General features: G+C 35.4%; 1 protein-coding gene across 2 annotated transcripts in view; it reads left to right on the top strand.

Annotated features, from left to right (window-relative positions):
* LOC101875109 (cadherin-9) overlaps positions 1 to 16,472 on the top strand; it is a 64,087-nt gene extending 47,615 nt beyond the window's left edge. For both annotated transcript variants that reach the window (XM_005149946.4, XM_031049658.2), the window contains 6 exons: positions 657 to 910; positions 2,224 to 2,360; positions 3,737 to 3,858; positions 12,806 to 12,923; positions 13,023 to 13,274; positions 15,985 to 16,472. In XM_005149946.4, the coding sequence (XP_005150003.2) occupies positions 657 to 910; positions 2,224 to 2,360; positions 3,737 to 3,858; positions 12,806 to 12,923; positions 13,023 to 13,274; positions 15,985 to 16,472 (1,371 nt within the window). The remainder of the gene's footprint in view (positions 1 to 656; positions 911 to 2,223; positions 2,361 to 3,736; positions 3,859 to 12,805; positions 12,924 to 13,022; positions 13,275 to 15,984) is intronic.
* Positions 16,473 to 16,673: the final 201 nt, after the last annotated feature.

The raw sequence follows: 16,673 nt of genomic DNA, 5'->3' as shown, positions 1-16,673 counted from the left end.
TCTAATATAGATTTATACACATATATTTGGAAACATGCATATATTTATGTATGTTCATGTGTACATGTGTGCCTATGAATTTGTACATCTATATGCATATATGAATCTGCATAACATAAATGTCAGATAGATAGGAAATCAGACTTCATATTTTTCTTCTCACTCTGGAACATGGAGGCTGAGGACAGATCTGGGTTGTTTCTGATGCAAAATAGGCAAGGGTAGATGGTAATGGGGGAGGAGTAAGGAAAAGGAAACAGAACAGAGTATTTAAGAGCTGGGATAATTGTTCTTGTTATTACCAATGGCATGAGACAAATAAGACCTTTAGCAACTCCCACTGCATACTGAGTCCGAAGTCCCTGTTTCTTTCTCTCTATTTTCCTGTGGGCTGGTTTTCTATTGGTTCTCCTGGTTTTCAAGGAATCTGAACAAGTAGTAGGCAGAGGGATCATAATTGCCTTGCTGCTCTATAATATTCCGTATTTTTTTCATAGCTAGAATACATCCTAATATACTCCATCTTCATCAAGATACATTAAATTTTAGAGCTTTTGTTCATAATAATACCTACACTTCTCATTCAGCATTAAAAAACTAAAATTTCTTGTCATGTGGTTCAATTTTCTTTATTATTATTATTATTTGCTCCCCAGCATCTGGATTTTGAAAGTAAGATGTTATACACCTTAAGAGTGGAAGCCACCAACACGCATCCTGATCCTCGTTTTCTTCAACTGGGGCCATTCAAGGACACAGCTTTGCTCAAAATTTCTGTGGAAGACATAGATGAACCTCCAGTGTTCAGCAGACCCTGGTATTTAATAGAGGTAGATGAAGATGCTAAGGAAGGAAGCATTATTGGACAAGTTGTAGCCCAAGATCCAGATATAACAAAGAATGCTATAAAGTAAGCCATTACATACCATAAAATGTTTTAGATGTAGGTCAAGTCTCAGGCACAAAGAGTAATGAGAATATAATGTAACAGGGGGCCACTCAAGTGATTAGGCGTATAAGGGCTACCAGAAAGTATCACACTGAGAAATGTCTATGGGAACTTGTGAAGTCACAGTTAACAGTGCAGTGTATGCTTTTGAAGGCCAACTGACAGTCACTAGATTAAAAGAAAGGAGAGGTTAGCATTTAACTCACGTCCTGTTCTAGTACTTTCACCAAAATTTTCATAAGATTATGATTTTATACCATGTTTCCAGTGGCAAACGTATGTAAAATACTCAAAATGGTGGTGTATTTCTACACTCCCTGCTGGTTGATGGCAGTCAGCCTTCTGTATCTTCATAATGCCCTAGACATAATATTGTCTACCATGTTCTACAGTTCAACTATTTGATTATCACATTATATTAAATAAGAAATTTTTGCAATAAAGTCATAACAATTACAGATAAGAGTTCAGTGCTTTGAAATTGCGTAATTGTTAGCCACCTGCCATTATTATCTGCAATGACAAATGCAGAACTGAAATTCTTGTATTTACCATGCAACTGATTATGAAACCTGATTACTGCACTTCTGAACAAGCTTGTTCTATCCTGAAGCAGTACAGTTTTAGGTAGGAGGTGTGAGAGGAGGAAGAAACAATATTTTCAAGTAATCCATGTATAAAATCTCAACTTAACCTGATACTGACTAGTAACTGATAGACTAAAACACACCTGTAAAACAAGCTTTTCTTTGCTGGGAAAAAGCAAAGTAAAAAGCAAATATCATAAAATAAGATTTTTAAGAACTTCTATCTTAAACAACAACTAATCCAAATATTTTTCTGGTGATTTTGATGGTCCTTGTGACATCTTGAAAATATCTTATGATAAATTGATTCTTAATTGTATTTGTAATATGTATCATTTCATTACTGACTTCTCCAAGAAACAATTAATTAGCAAAAATATTACCTAAGAATGTTAATTTTTAGTTGTTATTCCAGTATTCACTTTATAAGCTAAAATGTAATTTCAAATATGAATCTAACAAACTGCCGCCATAAATTGTTTGCTTTTTATTCCACTCACTAGTCTTAAAAAATTATTTCTCAGTATTTGTAAACTCCTCAGGCAGCTAAAGGAAAGCTTAGGTTAATTCTAAAGGACTGCGGTTCTTAACCACAGTTAAAATTCAAAAACTTTTAGAGAAGGCTGTGAGCTAAACCAGAAACTGCAGCAGGAGATAGTGATGCTTAGTTGTACGGTATCTTGACAGATATTCTGTGGATCGACACACTGACCTTGACAGAGTATTCAACATCTATTCAGGAAATGGATCCTTATTCATCTCAAAGCCACTTGACCGGGAAGAAACTCCCTGGCATAACATCACTGTTGTAGCAACTGAAATCAGTAAGTTGGAGATCATTTATTTTGGTAGAACTGAGGAAAGACAAATTCTACAATATCTATAATATACCTGTTTCATTAATTCTGTTCTTATTAAGATATTACCAATAGACAGAGTATCTTTAAATGCACATCTAAAAGTTCAATTTACTACTTTAGGACTATCTTTGCCCATTTATGAAAAGATAATTAGGAGTTCTTGGGCTCAACAAAACCGTGTAGAGTATATATTAGTATATAACTGGTTCCCTGAGAATTCCCATCAAGTAATTTGGTTCAAGGTGACTTTACCCTAAGGTAAGTCTTTGGAAAGATCCTTGGGAAAAAAAGATGCCCGTGACAGACATATACCACATTTTCAGAATTAGCACTTTAAATAGGGAAAGAAATTATGCTTTACCTCAATTGCTTTAACTTATTTCAGAAAATGGCCTAATTTGAAGTCAGGAGTAGAGGAAATTCTTTCTTCTCCAACTCTGAAGAAAACCCTGGCCCTGAGTATTTCATTTGGATTCTTTACTGTTCAGTTGGACCCTTTTGAAAGATTGGATGTCTCTTTTTTTCTTTTTTTTTTTTTTTTTTCCCCACCAACTGATGACAGTTGGGGAAAAAAAGACACGGATTTTAGCAAACAACTTTTCTTTCTTCCTTCATTCTCCCTATAGACTCCCCACGAGTTTATGTGCTTAACCGTTTTGGACTCATCTAATATGGAGAGATTAATTATATCTCCATTTTCCGAAAGACTGATGCTCACCCTCATAAATACTTTTTTATTGTTCGATCAAATATGGTCTCCATTTTTGATGTGTGTACTGTGAGATTCATCTCCGGTGACAGCTTGCCCCTGGATATCAAGTTATAAGAAACAGTGGATGATAACATCTACATATCTCTTTTTTTTGGTTTGGGTTTTTTTTTACATCTTGGTTAGAAAGAACAAATTTGGTTTACTGGTTTTGAGGTCTTTTGTGTGTTGTTGTTGACTGACACTGTTTAACTGCTTTACTGACTTGAACAAGTTAATGTTTTTGACAGCTTGCTATCAGGAAACAGCTTTTGCAATGAATAATTTACTGCTGTATGGAATACAAGTCAATAATAACTCAGTGACCTGTTTTTAGTATAAATCAATTTATATACTTGATATTATTTCAAAATATGTATACAAAAATAGAATAATTTGTTTCAAATATAAATAGCACTTTTATGCATCTGGAATGTACATCAGCAGAACATGAAATATAATCAATTTAGTATAATCAAAATAAAACATTTATAATGTCTATTGGAAAAAATATATTGGGTAATTTCAGGTCTTTTCATAGACATAGACTGTAAAGCTTTCTATTATAATATAAATATTTTTCTTGTTTCAGATAATCCTAAACAAAGTAGCCAGATACCTGTCTTCATCCGGATTTTAGACATAAATGATCATGCACCAGAATTTTCCAAATACTACGAAACATTTGTTTGTGAAAATGCAAAAGCAGGACAGGTAAACAAATACTTATGTTACTGAAGAACTTGTAATGAAACTATTCTGGAATACCACCATGAAGTTTTCAACATATCTCAATTTGAACAACTGCAAATCAACCCAGCCTCTTTATTCCCTACCTTCTACACAAGCTACCAGTTGATTCAAAAAAGTGGGAGATAGATGCAGTATTTTACTCTAGTATAATAACATAGCATATAAATCAAAATTGTACTTTAAGGGTTTTTTCATTCCTAATATAAAAAAATATTTTTCAGAACTATTTATGCATAATGCTACAAAAACCATTAAGCTGTTTGATAATCACATTTATTTCTGGATTTTTTTCCAAACCTTAGTTAATGTAGCCACACTTTCAAGTACACAATGCAGGAATATCTTTTATTATGCTTCAGTAAAGATGTGAAAACTAAACTTTTACTTTTTACAAAAATGAAAAATAATGTAACTCTATTGTAAGTTTAACTTACTTGAATTTGGTCAAAGTTCATGTATATCCCTTTCTAAACTATCTATCTCAGCATAATCTAAAAAGACAGTAACAAGTATTGTAGAGAAATTAAAGTGATAATTTTGAACTGAGAAAGGAGGCAGATCAACAGAGCAAAGAGCCAGGATATTACATAAATCTTTTAATATTACTGCCATTACAACAAACACCTATTTATGATTAAGCCAGTCAGCCTTTCAGTTTTAAATCTTGTGAGGAAGGGTGTAATTTTTGCTGATTTTTAATTCTGTATTTACCGAAGAACTGGATATAATAACAGATTGGGTATCTCAAGGTTGTCTTTCAAGCATGGGTCAAAGTCCATAGACTCTTGATAGATGCATTTTTGAGTAGAAGGAAAGTGTGGAAATCATTATTTTCACTAGCACAAATCAGAGTGGGTTCCTACTGTAGTGGAGAAAAACCAGGGTGGTGCCCTAAACTCATCTTAGGTCTGTCCTTGTGCATCATTGTTTTTATGCTGACATCATCCAACTGATGTCACTGAAAGTATACAGAACCACTCAGAATGTAGGATACTTTGTTTATCCTTATAGCATACTGCCCATACAACACTCAAAAACTTCACGGGGCTGGGGCATATGGATACCCATCAGGAAGCACATTCATCATTTACTTTGATTACTGTCCAGTGTTGTATTCAACATAGGGGGCTGCACTAAAAGTAGCATAGATGGTGCCTGAGATGAGTCTAGAATTTCAGGTCTTGAAGAATTCTAGACAGAGCAAGAAAATAACATCTTCCAGTTGCAATTCAAATGATGTTTTATGAATTGTTTAACCTACAAAAAAAAAAAAAAAAGAAAAATAAAGACAGAGAGACCAAAAAAAGGGAGAAAAAGAGGATACAGTGGATTGTTGGAGTTGCATTCAATTCTACTTATTTTTTGTTTATTGCACCTAATACTGGAATTTAGGTAAGTAGGTTAGAAAGACAGGATATTTTGAGTGAAATCACTTGGCTTTGGAGAGGTACTTGACTTTCTTTTAACGATTTTTTCAATAAAGTCTTACCAATTTTTATGCAAATGACATAAATAGAGTCAGGAGACTGAGGATATGCATATCAAAGGCAGTGATCAATTAAAACAGTAGAAAGAATTATCCAAAAAATTAACAAAGGACACTTTTCAAAATAACTAGGGTATGTGGTATCTTAACCAGTGACATAAATTATTATGCAAGAATACAGTTCAAGCCTTATAGAATGAGAATGATTTTCCTAAATTCCCATTTATTGTACCCTCATAGTTTTGTTTTATGATTTATAAGCTGTTTTTCCAGGTGGAATACATTCAGATAATTCTAGTAATTAATTTCAAACAGCTGACATATCAACTGAGTTCTACTTGTAAAAAAAAAAAATCTCTTAAAATTTCATTATAATAACTGATAAAAAGGTGAACCATGTACTTTAATAACATAACAGAAAGAAAAGCTTACCAATGAAAATTTCATTGAAATTAATAATGTGCAATTTTATCAACCAGCAAACACAGGTTTCATCATATATTTAAACCAAGTTTAATCCAGGCATACTGCTTGTCAATTTTCTTAACCCAGTTTCCATCTAATCTAGCATACTCACTGAAATATCTATTAATGTATAAAATTTCATTTACCTTTCTGGTAAAATCTGTGCTTTTCTAATAACAGAGGTGACAGAGGCCCATTAGGTAGGCATATTGATGTTCAGAACTCCTTTATAACTAGCATACTAATGTAATTTCAGGAATTATTTTCTTGAATTGAAAAAGAATCACAAAAATACTACAAAGAGAGTGTGCACAATGTGTAGCTGAAGAATGAGACATCCAGATTGTTCTCTTAACAACTGGATTCTTTAGGACAGGCATCTGAGTTCAATCTGGACACTTAGATATAGTTGACTTAATATTTCAGAAAATAAATTACCTTTTGTATGTAAAACTACTTTTATTTTGGTGTCTAAATATAGCGATGAATATAGACATTCAAATGTGATTATTTTGGCAAAGGATGCTAAGTTCCAGACTGCCCATATCACCCATGTTTAGCAGTCCACCTAGAATACAATAAAGATGCAGGATCATGCCATGTCCTTTTAGTACTCCTCCTCCTTATTTTTAAAATCACCTAAAACAGCTGTCTTATTAGAATCATTATTGTTTCTTCACACATCATAGCAGTGCTTCTTTCTCTGGTGCCCATAGCAGGAAACCCATACTGAAAAGATAAATACATTTAGCTAATTTTTCAAACTTCTTTTTCTAAATCAGGCCCAGCTATTAATCACACCACTCTCTAAATCTCAAGTGCATCAGTAATCAGTCAAAATGATCAAATATTGCTCTCTGCTCTAAAGTGGCATTACTCATTCTCAACATCAGCTGACACTAGAGACTGCATTTGTTGTTTTTCAGGTAGCTTTAGGAGGGTCAAAGGAAGAAAACATTCTGGATTCTCTCCTCTTCCCTGCTACTCTTTTGTCTCCAAAAAAACAGTGTTATGACCGGGGAGAAGCATTGTCACTAGAGGTGCATAAATAACTACATTCATTAGGCTGGAACAGATTTGTCACCATGCAAATCATGGCTAATATGCAGGCTAAAGAGGAGTATGCTGCAGCCTTCCTTTGAAACAGTTTAGAAATCCCTAATCCTTTGATGGCATGCTAGAACCCCAGGGACTGTTGTGGGGAAGGCTCTGATATAAATTCTCTCATGCTCTTGTCAGGGAATTAATTGGGTTTTTTTTTTTGCTGGATTATAGGATGAGTCCTCTCCATGGAAACCAGGAAGATTTACTTGAAAAGGAGACTGATTTAACTGAACAAATTGCTAGCAACAATTTAGCTAATTTCAACACCCGTCAGTAATAATATTTAAGAAAATAACCCTTGTCACTTCTTTTGCTCTGACACTATTTTCCTGCCATACAGGGGCTCTCAGACATCAGAACATGGAAAGAGTTTGCTTTGTCCTCAGAAAGCTGGCAGATTTTTTTTTTTTTTTCATTTGTCTTCATACCCCCTCTTTATTTTCAGATGGAGCAGAAGGAGACCACATTTTTCACATGACCTTTGCTAATTATCAGTTATGAGTTGTTGCTCCATTGTAGCTGCTTTCTCTAGGCAGACACCTATTGGCTTCATTTAGTGAGAGACCCATGCTAACATCTGCCTTTTGAAGTAAGAACTGGAGTTCAAGGGAGAATTTTCCAACTTCTGATTAAGCATTCAGTTCTGCATTAGCACTGCCAACGTATTTGTGGAACAGGGCTAAGACTTGAAAACCAAACTGGTTTGCATTACCAAACATGAAGCTTTATTAAGTGGCAGACATTTTAGAACATTTCTTAAGCATCAGGATCAAAGGTTTATTCAAGCTAACACACATGTGATGGAGACTATTATCTGCAGTTAGCATTATACAGTTGTATATGCTACAATTGACCCTTAATGTGTGATTACTGAAGCCACAGTATGACAATATAGGCATCCACTGACAGCTGGATTGATTTTGAAACACTTCTATGAGGGGACACTTGAACTATATTATTACTTTACTCATAAAGTAATGTAGCCACTTCAAATTCTACAAAAACCTTTATCCCACTCACATGCACTGTGCTGTGTTATTAATACATTCAAGATTAGTGAGAGATTTGCCCTAACAGATCATACAGGCAGGAAAAGAGTTAAGAGCAAGAAAGGTTAGGATAAACACAAATTTGTTCTTTAAGCATTCCCTCAAAGCATTTCCACACTACTATGTTCCAATGTCTGGCAAAAGCACGGTCTCTCTCACAGTATGTTTTTTTTCACAGTTTATTTCAGACAAAGCAGTGAGGTCTTCATATTCCTTGAGATATATTTGTAGCACAAAGCAAGCTCAATAAATTTCAAAAATTACAAAGCCAGTGCTGTGAGATCCAGGATTTGTTCTGCCCTCTCTTATACCACTTCTGAAAACAGTGTCAGACAAAACCAAACAGCAAAATATCCCAAATATTCTCTCCAGTGCCTAGTGATAATTTTTAAGTTTTATCTCAGAAGCAGCTGAAAGTAGATAAATGACATTTGAGAATTCTCTGTTGTACAATATCTAGGTTTAACTAAGAGCATAATATAACAAGAACAAAAGCTCAACTGATTCAAGTGAACTGAAGGCCTACTCCTTTGTATATCTATAAACATATTCAAGAAACAACAAAATTCAGCAGCTTAAGAATGTATGTCTTCAGTGGTCTTACTTCTCTGAGACTGGAAATTTGATTTTCATGTTATATGACAATTACATTCTTTTAAAACTTCAGAAAGGCATTGTCTACAAAAACAGACCATCTTTAAATTCCCATGAAAGTGACATTTGTCATTTTTATATTTATAATGAATTTTAAAAGAAGGAATTTTGAAAAATAAAGTTTAAAAGTATGACAGCAACCACTGACATGCTGCTGTTTTGAAAAGAAGCAGCAGCAGATTACATGACATACATTGTATTTGTCTCAAACCTTCTTTTATTAGTAAGAATTTTCAATCAGAAAATACATCTGTCCACCCATAGACCTGATCTTGTTCAACTTTCTCCAATGGCCCTTTCAAGAATCTGTCTGAAGCATGTTGCTGCATTTTTAAATTGTGAACCCTGGATTCAATGTGCAACTGTAGTTTATTCACAAGACCTGCCAAGCTAGCATAGCCTGAAAAGCCCATCTTAGAAGTGGCTAGCTGATGCTGACCACTATACTGTTAAAAGATGCACTAGCTTAATGTTTACTTCAGTGTTTCCTGTATTCCTTTTAGAGGCAGTCCCAAGACTAAGCCCAACCCAAGTCCCCTGCTTGTGCAATTCTCTGTGTCCACAAATGCAGCCTCAGAAACAGTAAGGGCATGCTCTGAAGTGCGCAGGGACACTTGTTATTTCCGAATGTCCCCACCTAACTTTTACTCCCTTTCTGTCTTTAAAACAGCTTAAAGAATACCGGAGAGCAGGCTTCATCTAGGAATGTACCAGATATGCGTAAGGAATCTGTTACTGGGCAATTTGGTCAACCCCAATAATTTTTTCAAAGATGAGTATGAATAGCTAAAACATAGCCCAAACATAAGCTACAATCACAATTTTGTCTGTGGTGTAAGTCATGCCCTTAAAAATACAGGAAAAAAAACCAACCAACCAACCAAAAGCTAGAAAAAAACACCACTGGTATATAATAAAACTATTTCTGTATTTGACAAAATTATGCCAATGGAAAATAGGTCCAACCCCCTTATCAGAATCTCTGGCTTGATCATTAATGAAATTCTTCATGAAATTTTTCCAGTGGGAGTAATTCTTCATTCGCAACTCATCTTACATTGTAGAGCTGTTACGAGTTTGTCCTGAGTGCAAAAGAGAAAACTCTATGTAAATACCTAAGTTTAAATTTGCACTACTCTCAAAAACAAATGACTTTAAAAACCTGAACTTTCTCAATAAGGTCTACTCAGCTAAGAGACTGTTACTGAACATGTGAAGTGCACAACCCTCAAAATAATTACGATAATACTACATTTTCCAAATTGTGCTCATTCACATGGGAAACTATGGAAGAAAGAAAAAAAAATAGGATTTGTGTTTTAATCTTCTCTAAGCCTGATATGCTTTAACCATATTTGAGTAAGAGGCAATTTCTTGAAATAATTCTTCCCTTATAAAGTTTACAGTGTCAGAGATATTTCTCTGAACTCCTGGTAAGAAGGGATCACAACTCCTCCATAATCATTAACAATGTCCATAACTGATTCAAGAGGGAAGAATATATTTCCAACATGAAAGTACAAAATGTACATTAAACAGTACTATTTCTTTTTTTCATATAATTGTAATACTTAAGAATAGCCACATCTCTTTCATTTCTGCAGTGGTTGTCCTTAACATCGTTCTTTTCTATTTTCAGCTGTATAAGTGGAAAAAAAAATCCTTAATTAGATAACATTTCTAATTTCCTTTTACCTATTTATCATTTGGAAAAATTCACCTGCAATCATTTTCTTATTGCTCTTCTATTCTCCTATATTTCCCTGGGAAAGAACAGCTGGCTCTCAATTTATGCAGCCAATAGTTAGAGCAGGTAATAAGTTTGAGAGTTTTGTTTGTTTGGTTGTTTCTTTCCTTCTTCTTCAGTAAATTTTCAATGTAATTAGATCTTGTTTATGCTTGCTATAATTCTCCTCCATGTGAGTAGCACATAAAGGGAATCAAATACAGATCCTACAAACATCCCACTGATTACATCTCAAAAAGTCTTAAGATACACAACTGCTATTTCTGGTAGCTATGAAATCGGGATGTTTTCTCCTTCAGTTTTTCAGCAAGTAATTGCTCAAACATTGTCACTCATTTTACCTCTCTGATACTTTAACAATTTTTCTGTTTTTTTCAAATGTGTAAAAGTGTGAGAGAAAAATTTTCTAATTTCAATTTGGTATTTTAGTTCTACCAGATTTTTTTTTGTTTGTTTTTTTGTAACAATATTAAATTTTTGCATTAAACAATGCAAAACCAAAATCAAGCACCATCCTGGTCTTGCTCTTTGTATTGCTGCTCTCTATATTGCTACTCTTAGAGGCAGATTACAGCAAAGACAAATGCAATAGGACATTGGAGAAAATGTCATATATACTGAAAAGTCTACTTTGCCATAAACAGCAATCTGGCTAACCTTGGGGAAAAAATACAAATTTAAAATATGTAAAAGAAATCTAAAGAGCAACGATCATCAAATGCTTGGAAAAATTAAGAGACCTTCATATGTAGATATTATTCTAATCATATTTAGAAAAACTGCATAAACCTGCCTTCAGTATAGTCACATCTTCTTGTACATGGCTGATATTCACAAATTACCCTTCAAGTCCTTAATATGCTTCAATTTTTTTAATAACTTGATATTATTAGCTTTAATATAAGTATTCTAAAATTAACTAGAAAAAAAGAGGGCCAAATACCCATCGTGCAGTACAGAATTAGCAGCAGCAGTGTTCTGAATGAAACAGCAAGAAAAAACACCTGCATATTTTTTGTAGTCCTGTAACTATGTTTCTCTAACACAGAGTTTCATCCTGAGAGATGCTGGACACTCTCCAAAATTTAACTGTATCTTTAAGTCCCACTCAAGCTGATGCTCAGAGAAAGTACATAAGAAAAAGCCATTCTTTACTTGATTGCTGCAGAGCTTAAAAATTGTATTACTTGTCAATTATTGTATTTCTTGAAGAAGCCATGCTGCACTTCCCCTGGACATATCAGAAAAACAAGGCTTGAAGTCTTTGATAACAAGTAGCTTTGATGTCTGTGGGATTTCAAGGCACCCTACATACAGGAAACACTCAAAAACTCAAGACAGGCACTGACTTTCACATGGCTTTGAAAGAAAAAAGTCTGCTGAGATCTTTTTGCCTTAAAATTTAGGTGTCATAGGAACTCAGCTGCACTGAGTTGCAGCATCCTCAGCTGAAACTTATTCCCATTCTTAAGCCACCAAACATTGTCATATTGTAATTGAATGCAAACATGTCCTTGTAAGCCAAGGTGGAGTGTGGTCACTCTCCAGTTCAATACCCACCAAGGAGTGCAAAGGACATAGCAGTCATTTATGTGTCTCAAAGGAGTTACTACATGTAACCTGCTATGGTGTTATCTGCTGCAAGTCATTTCACAAATCACAGCTACTTTCAGATATTTCCCTTCTCAGTTCTGCAGCTGTTTTTCATAGCCTCATTAAGTCAAATTGCTAGCATGTATGTGTGTCTATATATACATGAGTACGTATCCCTAAACGTGTTGATGCAACAGGAAAGCCTATGTAATCCAGAACTACTGCTGAAGCCTCTTTTTTCAGTCCACTCTACTCTGACCTTATGATGATATCATTATCACTCATTCCCAGCTGAGTGGCCTCGTTAGGGCAGCTATAACGATCCACAGCCAGAGGATTCAATTTAGGAGGGAGTAAAGCATCTCTTTTTATTACCTCAGGAGAACCAAGAATCCTGCCACTCTAATTTATTGCCAAGAGTAGATGAGGTAGACTGGGAATTAGGCAGACTTAACAACTGGTTTATACACTGCTCTGTGTCATTGCTACATGAAGCCACAGGAGGTTTATGGCTTATTCACAAGGGCAATTGTTTCTGTATCACTGCAATACACTGAGTAAAAATCAAAGTACAGCACTGCCTTGCAGTGAAACTGGTCCCTTTTTCATCCTCCTTTATGTGTTTAAACAATAAACCAACAATTTGCTTACTGTAAACTCTGCTGTGTTCATGTGGGGTAAATTTGGTTTAGGATATCAGTTTGTGTCTTCAGGCAGAGATTCACTGGATTTATACTGGACATGAAAAGCAGAGGTCTTATTTCAAATGCTAGATTTCTAAAACAGCATGAAATATTGTTTTCTTTATAGCTGATACAAACTGTGAGTGCAGTTGACAAAGATGAGCCCCCTCGAGGACATAGATTTTTCTTTGAGTTGGTGCCAGAATTTGCTGTTCATCCAAACTTCTCCATTGTAGACAACAAAGGTAACTGCTCACCAGTACCATCCTCCTCCTTGCCCCAGCCCTAATACCACATAACACTTCGACTAGCAACATTTACTTATTTCTGCTTTTCTGTTCTAGATAACACAGCAGGAATTATGACTAGAAGAAATGGATACAGCCGTAGTAAGATGAGTACCTATCTCCTGCCAATCATAATATTTGACAATGACTACCCAATCCAGAGCAGCACTGGCACGCTGACCATTCGAGTGTGTGCCTGTGACAGCTGGGGGAACATGCAGTCCTGTAACGCTGAGGCCTTGCTCTTCCCTGCTGGACTCAGCACAGGGGCACTGGTTGCCATTCTCCTCTGCATCATCATCCTGCTAGGTAAGTTTTGTGACAAATGTTTAATTGACTAAGCAAAGCTCTGGTCAGTCCTAGACCTCTCATATCCTTTAACTTTTTGCTCACATGATCCTGCAGAACAATATTTTTTCAGCTGCTTACTAAGATGGCAAAGAAGCTGGAAGAGGGGAGAGGGAGTTACTACGGACTGTTTGTCATCATTACTATCCAGAAGGATGTGCAAAAATAATGAGAATATTAATGTCATTTAAATTAAATAAATTTGAAAATCTAGGGTCAGTTTTAGAGTATGCTTATTTGAGTAATATTTCATATTATAAACAGATCTTAATTTAGACACAGGACTTTAAAATCAAATTCCTGTAGCTGAGTGACAAGTTTCTCAGTGATTAAAAAAAAAAATATCAATTATACTAGCTATTTAATCATTAATTATTTGTAATTTTTATACTCAGGAAATAGCTCAAAAGTATAGAAGAGAAATCTTCAATTGCTTGCAAGTGCCAGAGACAGCAGCTGATTAAATAAAGTGTAAGCACAGAAGTTAGATATATATTTGGAGACATAAGGTGATATCTGAAGAAACTAGAATAAATGCTAGCTCATAACCTGGTGTAAGAGCATAAAACCTGTAACTTGAATGTTTTGCTTACAAGAGAAGTGCCTCCTTAAAAGTTCCATCATCTCTCCATTCCAGTCAAAACCTGTGGAAAACCTCCTTCCCTTTCCACCTATCCTAGCAAAAAGAGATTACCACAGGGGCAGTGACAAGATTGCAGGTGTCAGTTCATATAATTCTAAGGCAATCACTTTTTTTCAGCTTTTAGACTGGATTCAAACTGCCTCTGGTAAATATTTAGAAGACCACAGAGGGTGGTAGGAGGAAGGCAATGTGTAGGAACTATGCCTGTACTGCTGAGCATAGGGAAGCAAAGCTACTTATCTCTGACAAACTGATTAAACATACTGGACGTTGCCCCGGCATAGTCTGAGCAGCAGAACTTGAAAGGTATCATTTCCAGCAGGCAATTAAGTTTCAGACTATGCCAGATCTGGCTCTACACCTTGCGTAGTTCTTAACACCATGTCAGCAGGGTCCTAGTTTTCAGAGCCATCTTTCATGTCTCAACATAGACCATGAAATGTGTACCTTACTCACTCACTAGGAAGACATCACTCTGACCGGCTGCAATGCTTCAGCACAGAAACATTGAACTGAAAACAAAAATCAAAGTGTGCCTTAGAAACATGATAGCACATGAGACTGAGAACAGGCTCAGGTACCAGTGCTGTGCCCTGTGCAAAACCAGTGTGACCACTTCATGTCTCTTTGAACAGACCCCACTGTACTTAGTCCTTACTGTCTTATCTGTACTCTAGCACAGATACAGCTGAAGCCAGAGTATCATAAGAGTGAAGAGCATCTAAACAAGATTGTTAGTCTACTGCTGGTGTGATTCTTGGCACCTTATTTAGTAGTTCAACAAGATGTAGGATGTTAGAATAGTAGACTAGTGTCAACATGCCTGAAGTAGGAGAGACATATTTAAGTACCTGGCTGTGAAAGACACTTCTTAATCTTTCAGTGATCTAGCCTACTGTTGTATATGAAGCAACATATGTAAGTGGACTATTATTTGTCTAGCATCAAGAAAATTTGAAAAGAATGGCTCCTGTACAGATACAAAACCTGCAAGTAAAACAGATGAGCTTTTACATTCACGGGATTTTGCCATGGCATGTGGAAGATCTGAAATACCCCCTCCCTACCCTCAGCATGTCCAGTCTTCCCTTTTATTTGACAGTACTCATATCAGTCAGAATAAAAACTTTGCCTCCTAAGACTCAACAAAAGTGCTTAGCACCACTATGTCTCATTTGCAGATGATTGTGTTAGCCTCTCCTATTTACTCCAGCTGCTAGGGCTACAGACAGATTTTTCAGTGTATTCAAGCATTGAATTCCTACTGAAATCAATAGCATTTATGTACCACCATGTATTTACAAACCTAAACTTCAGTATTTCATCTCCCTCTGTAGAAGTTCACTTCTGTGTCAATCCTTACCTCTTCAGAAGTAAGACTTATTCAACTAATATTTCTTAAACTAGTGGGATCATATTTTAAAAAAAGAAATATTTAGTATCAAAGGCTGGATTTCAATTCTTGCAGTCATTGAAGCCAAAAAGTTTTGTCAATAATATTGATAGCTGAAGGTCTTCAGCTTCTTATATGTCAGAAGGAAAAGTAGATCCTGTTTTCAAAAGTGACTTGGAACTTAGGAATACCTAAATTATTAGCTTTCAAGAATGTGAGTTACTTTTGATAAGGAGAGTCAACTACACTTGATGAAATCACACTTAGTGACTGCCAGGAAGGTAGTTTTCTGAAGCCTCAGAAAACTAAAATCAAAGTGAGACCCTAGCAGGATGATATATTTTAAGACATCATCTGCTTTTCAACTTCATCTTAAGCATACATTTATTTCAAATAGATAGTTTAATAATTGGTCCTATAGTTTTAAGAAACATAAGTTTTTGACTGCTATAAAATCATTAATATTTTTTCCATATCAACTTCAAATTGGAGATAGCTTTTATCCCTATTTTTCACAGTAAAAATCCCATTCCAGACTTAAAACTTTTGTAGTTCAATAGTTTCTGCAAAATATTTTGCTTATTTTTTCAATTTTTAACTTCTAATTTCTTCAATCATCTTTTGTTTCCTTTCAGTATTAGTTGTCTTGTTTATGGCCCTCAAGAGACAAAGGAAGAAAGAACCCTTGATCATCTCAAAGGATGATGTTCGGGACAACATTGTTACCTATAATGATGAAGGAGGCGGGGAAGAAGACACCCAGGCTTTTGACATTGGCACACTGAGAAATCCAGAAGCAAGGGAGGAAAGTAAGATGAGAAGAGATGTTATCCCAGAAACTATATTTCAGATAAGACGGACTGCACCTCTTTGGGAAAACATTGATGTCCAAGATTTTATTCACAGAAGGTTAAAGGAAAATGATTTAGACCCAGCTGCCCCTCCTTATGATTCACTAGCAACATATGCCTACGAAGGAAATGATTCCATAGCAAATTCACTTAGCTCCCTGGAATCACTCACTACAGAGGGCAACCAAGACTATGATTACCTCAGTGACTGGGGCCCTCGATTTAAAAAACTAGCAGATATGTATGGTGGAGAGGACAGTGATAGAGACTGAAAAAGTAATCTGTGACCTGGTCGATGTTAGTGGAATTCATGTCTATGTTACTAGATAAAGTGACCTAATCTCACTTGGGAATAAAAATTTACAAAAAAATAGTTGTTGTCTTAGTAAGGGTTTGCTTAATCAGTAAGTCAACGTGAATGAATATGAATGATTTAGATTTAAAAAAATCTATAATTCATCCTCTTTGCCTAG

This window comes from Melopsittacus undulatus, chromosome 1 (genome assembly GCF_012275295.1).
Source record: "Melopsittacus undulatus isolate bMelUnd1 chromosome 1, bMelUnd1.mat.Z, whole genome shotgun sequence".
In the NCBI taxonomy this organism is placed as follows: domain Eukaryota; kingdom Metazoa; phylum Chordata; class Aves; order Psittaciformes; family Psittaculidae; genus Melopsittacus; species Melopsittacus undulatus.
Note: the sequence above shows the minus strand (reverse complement) of the source record. Positions and strands in the feature narration are given on the sequence as shown.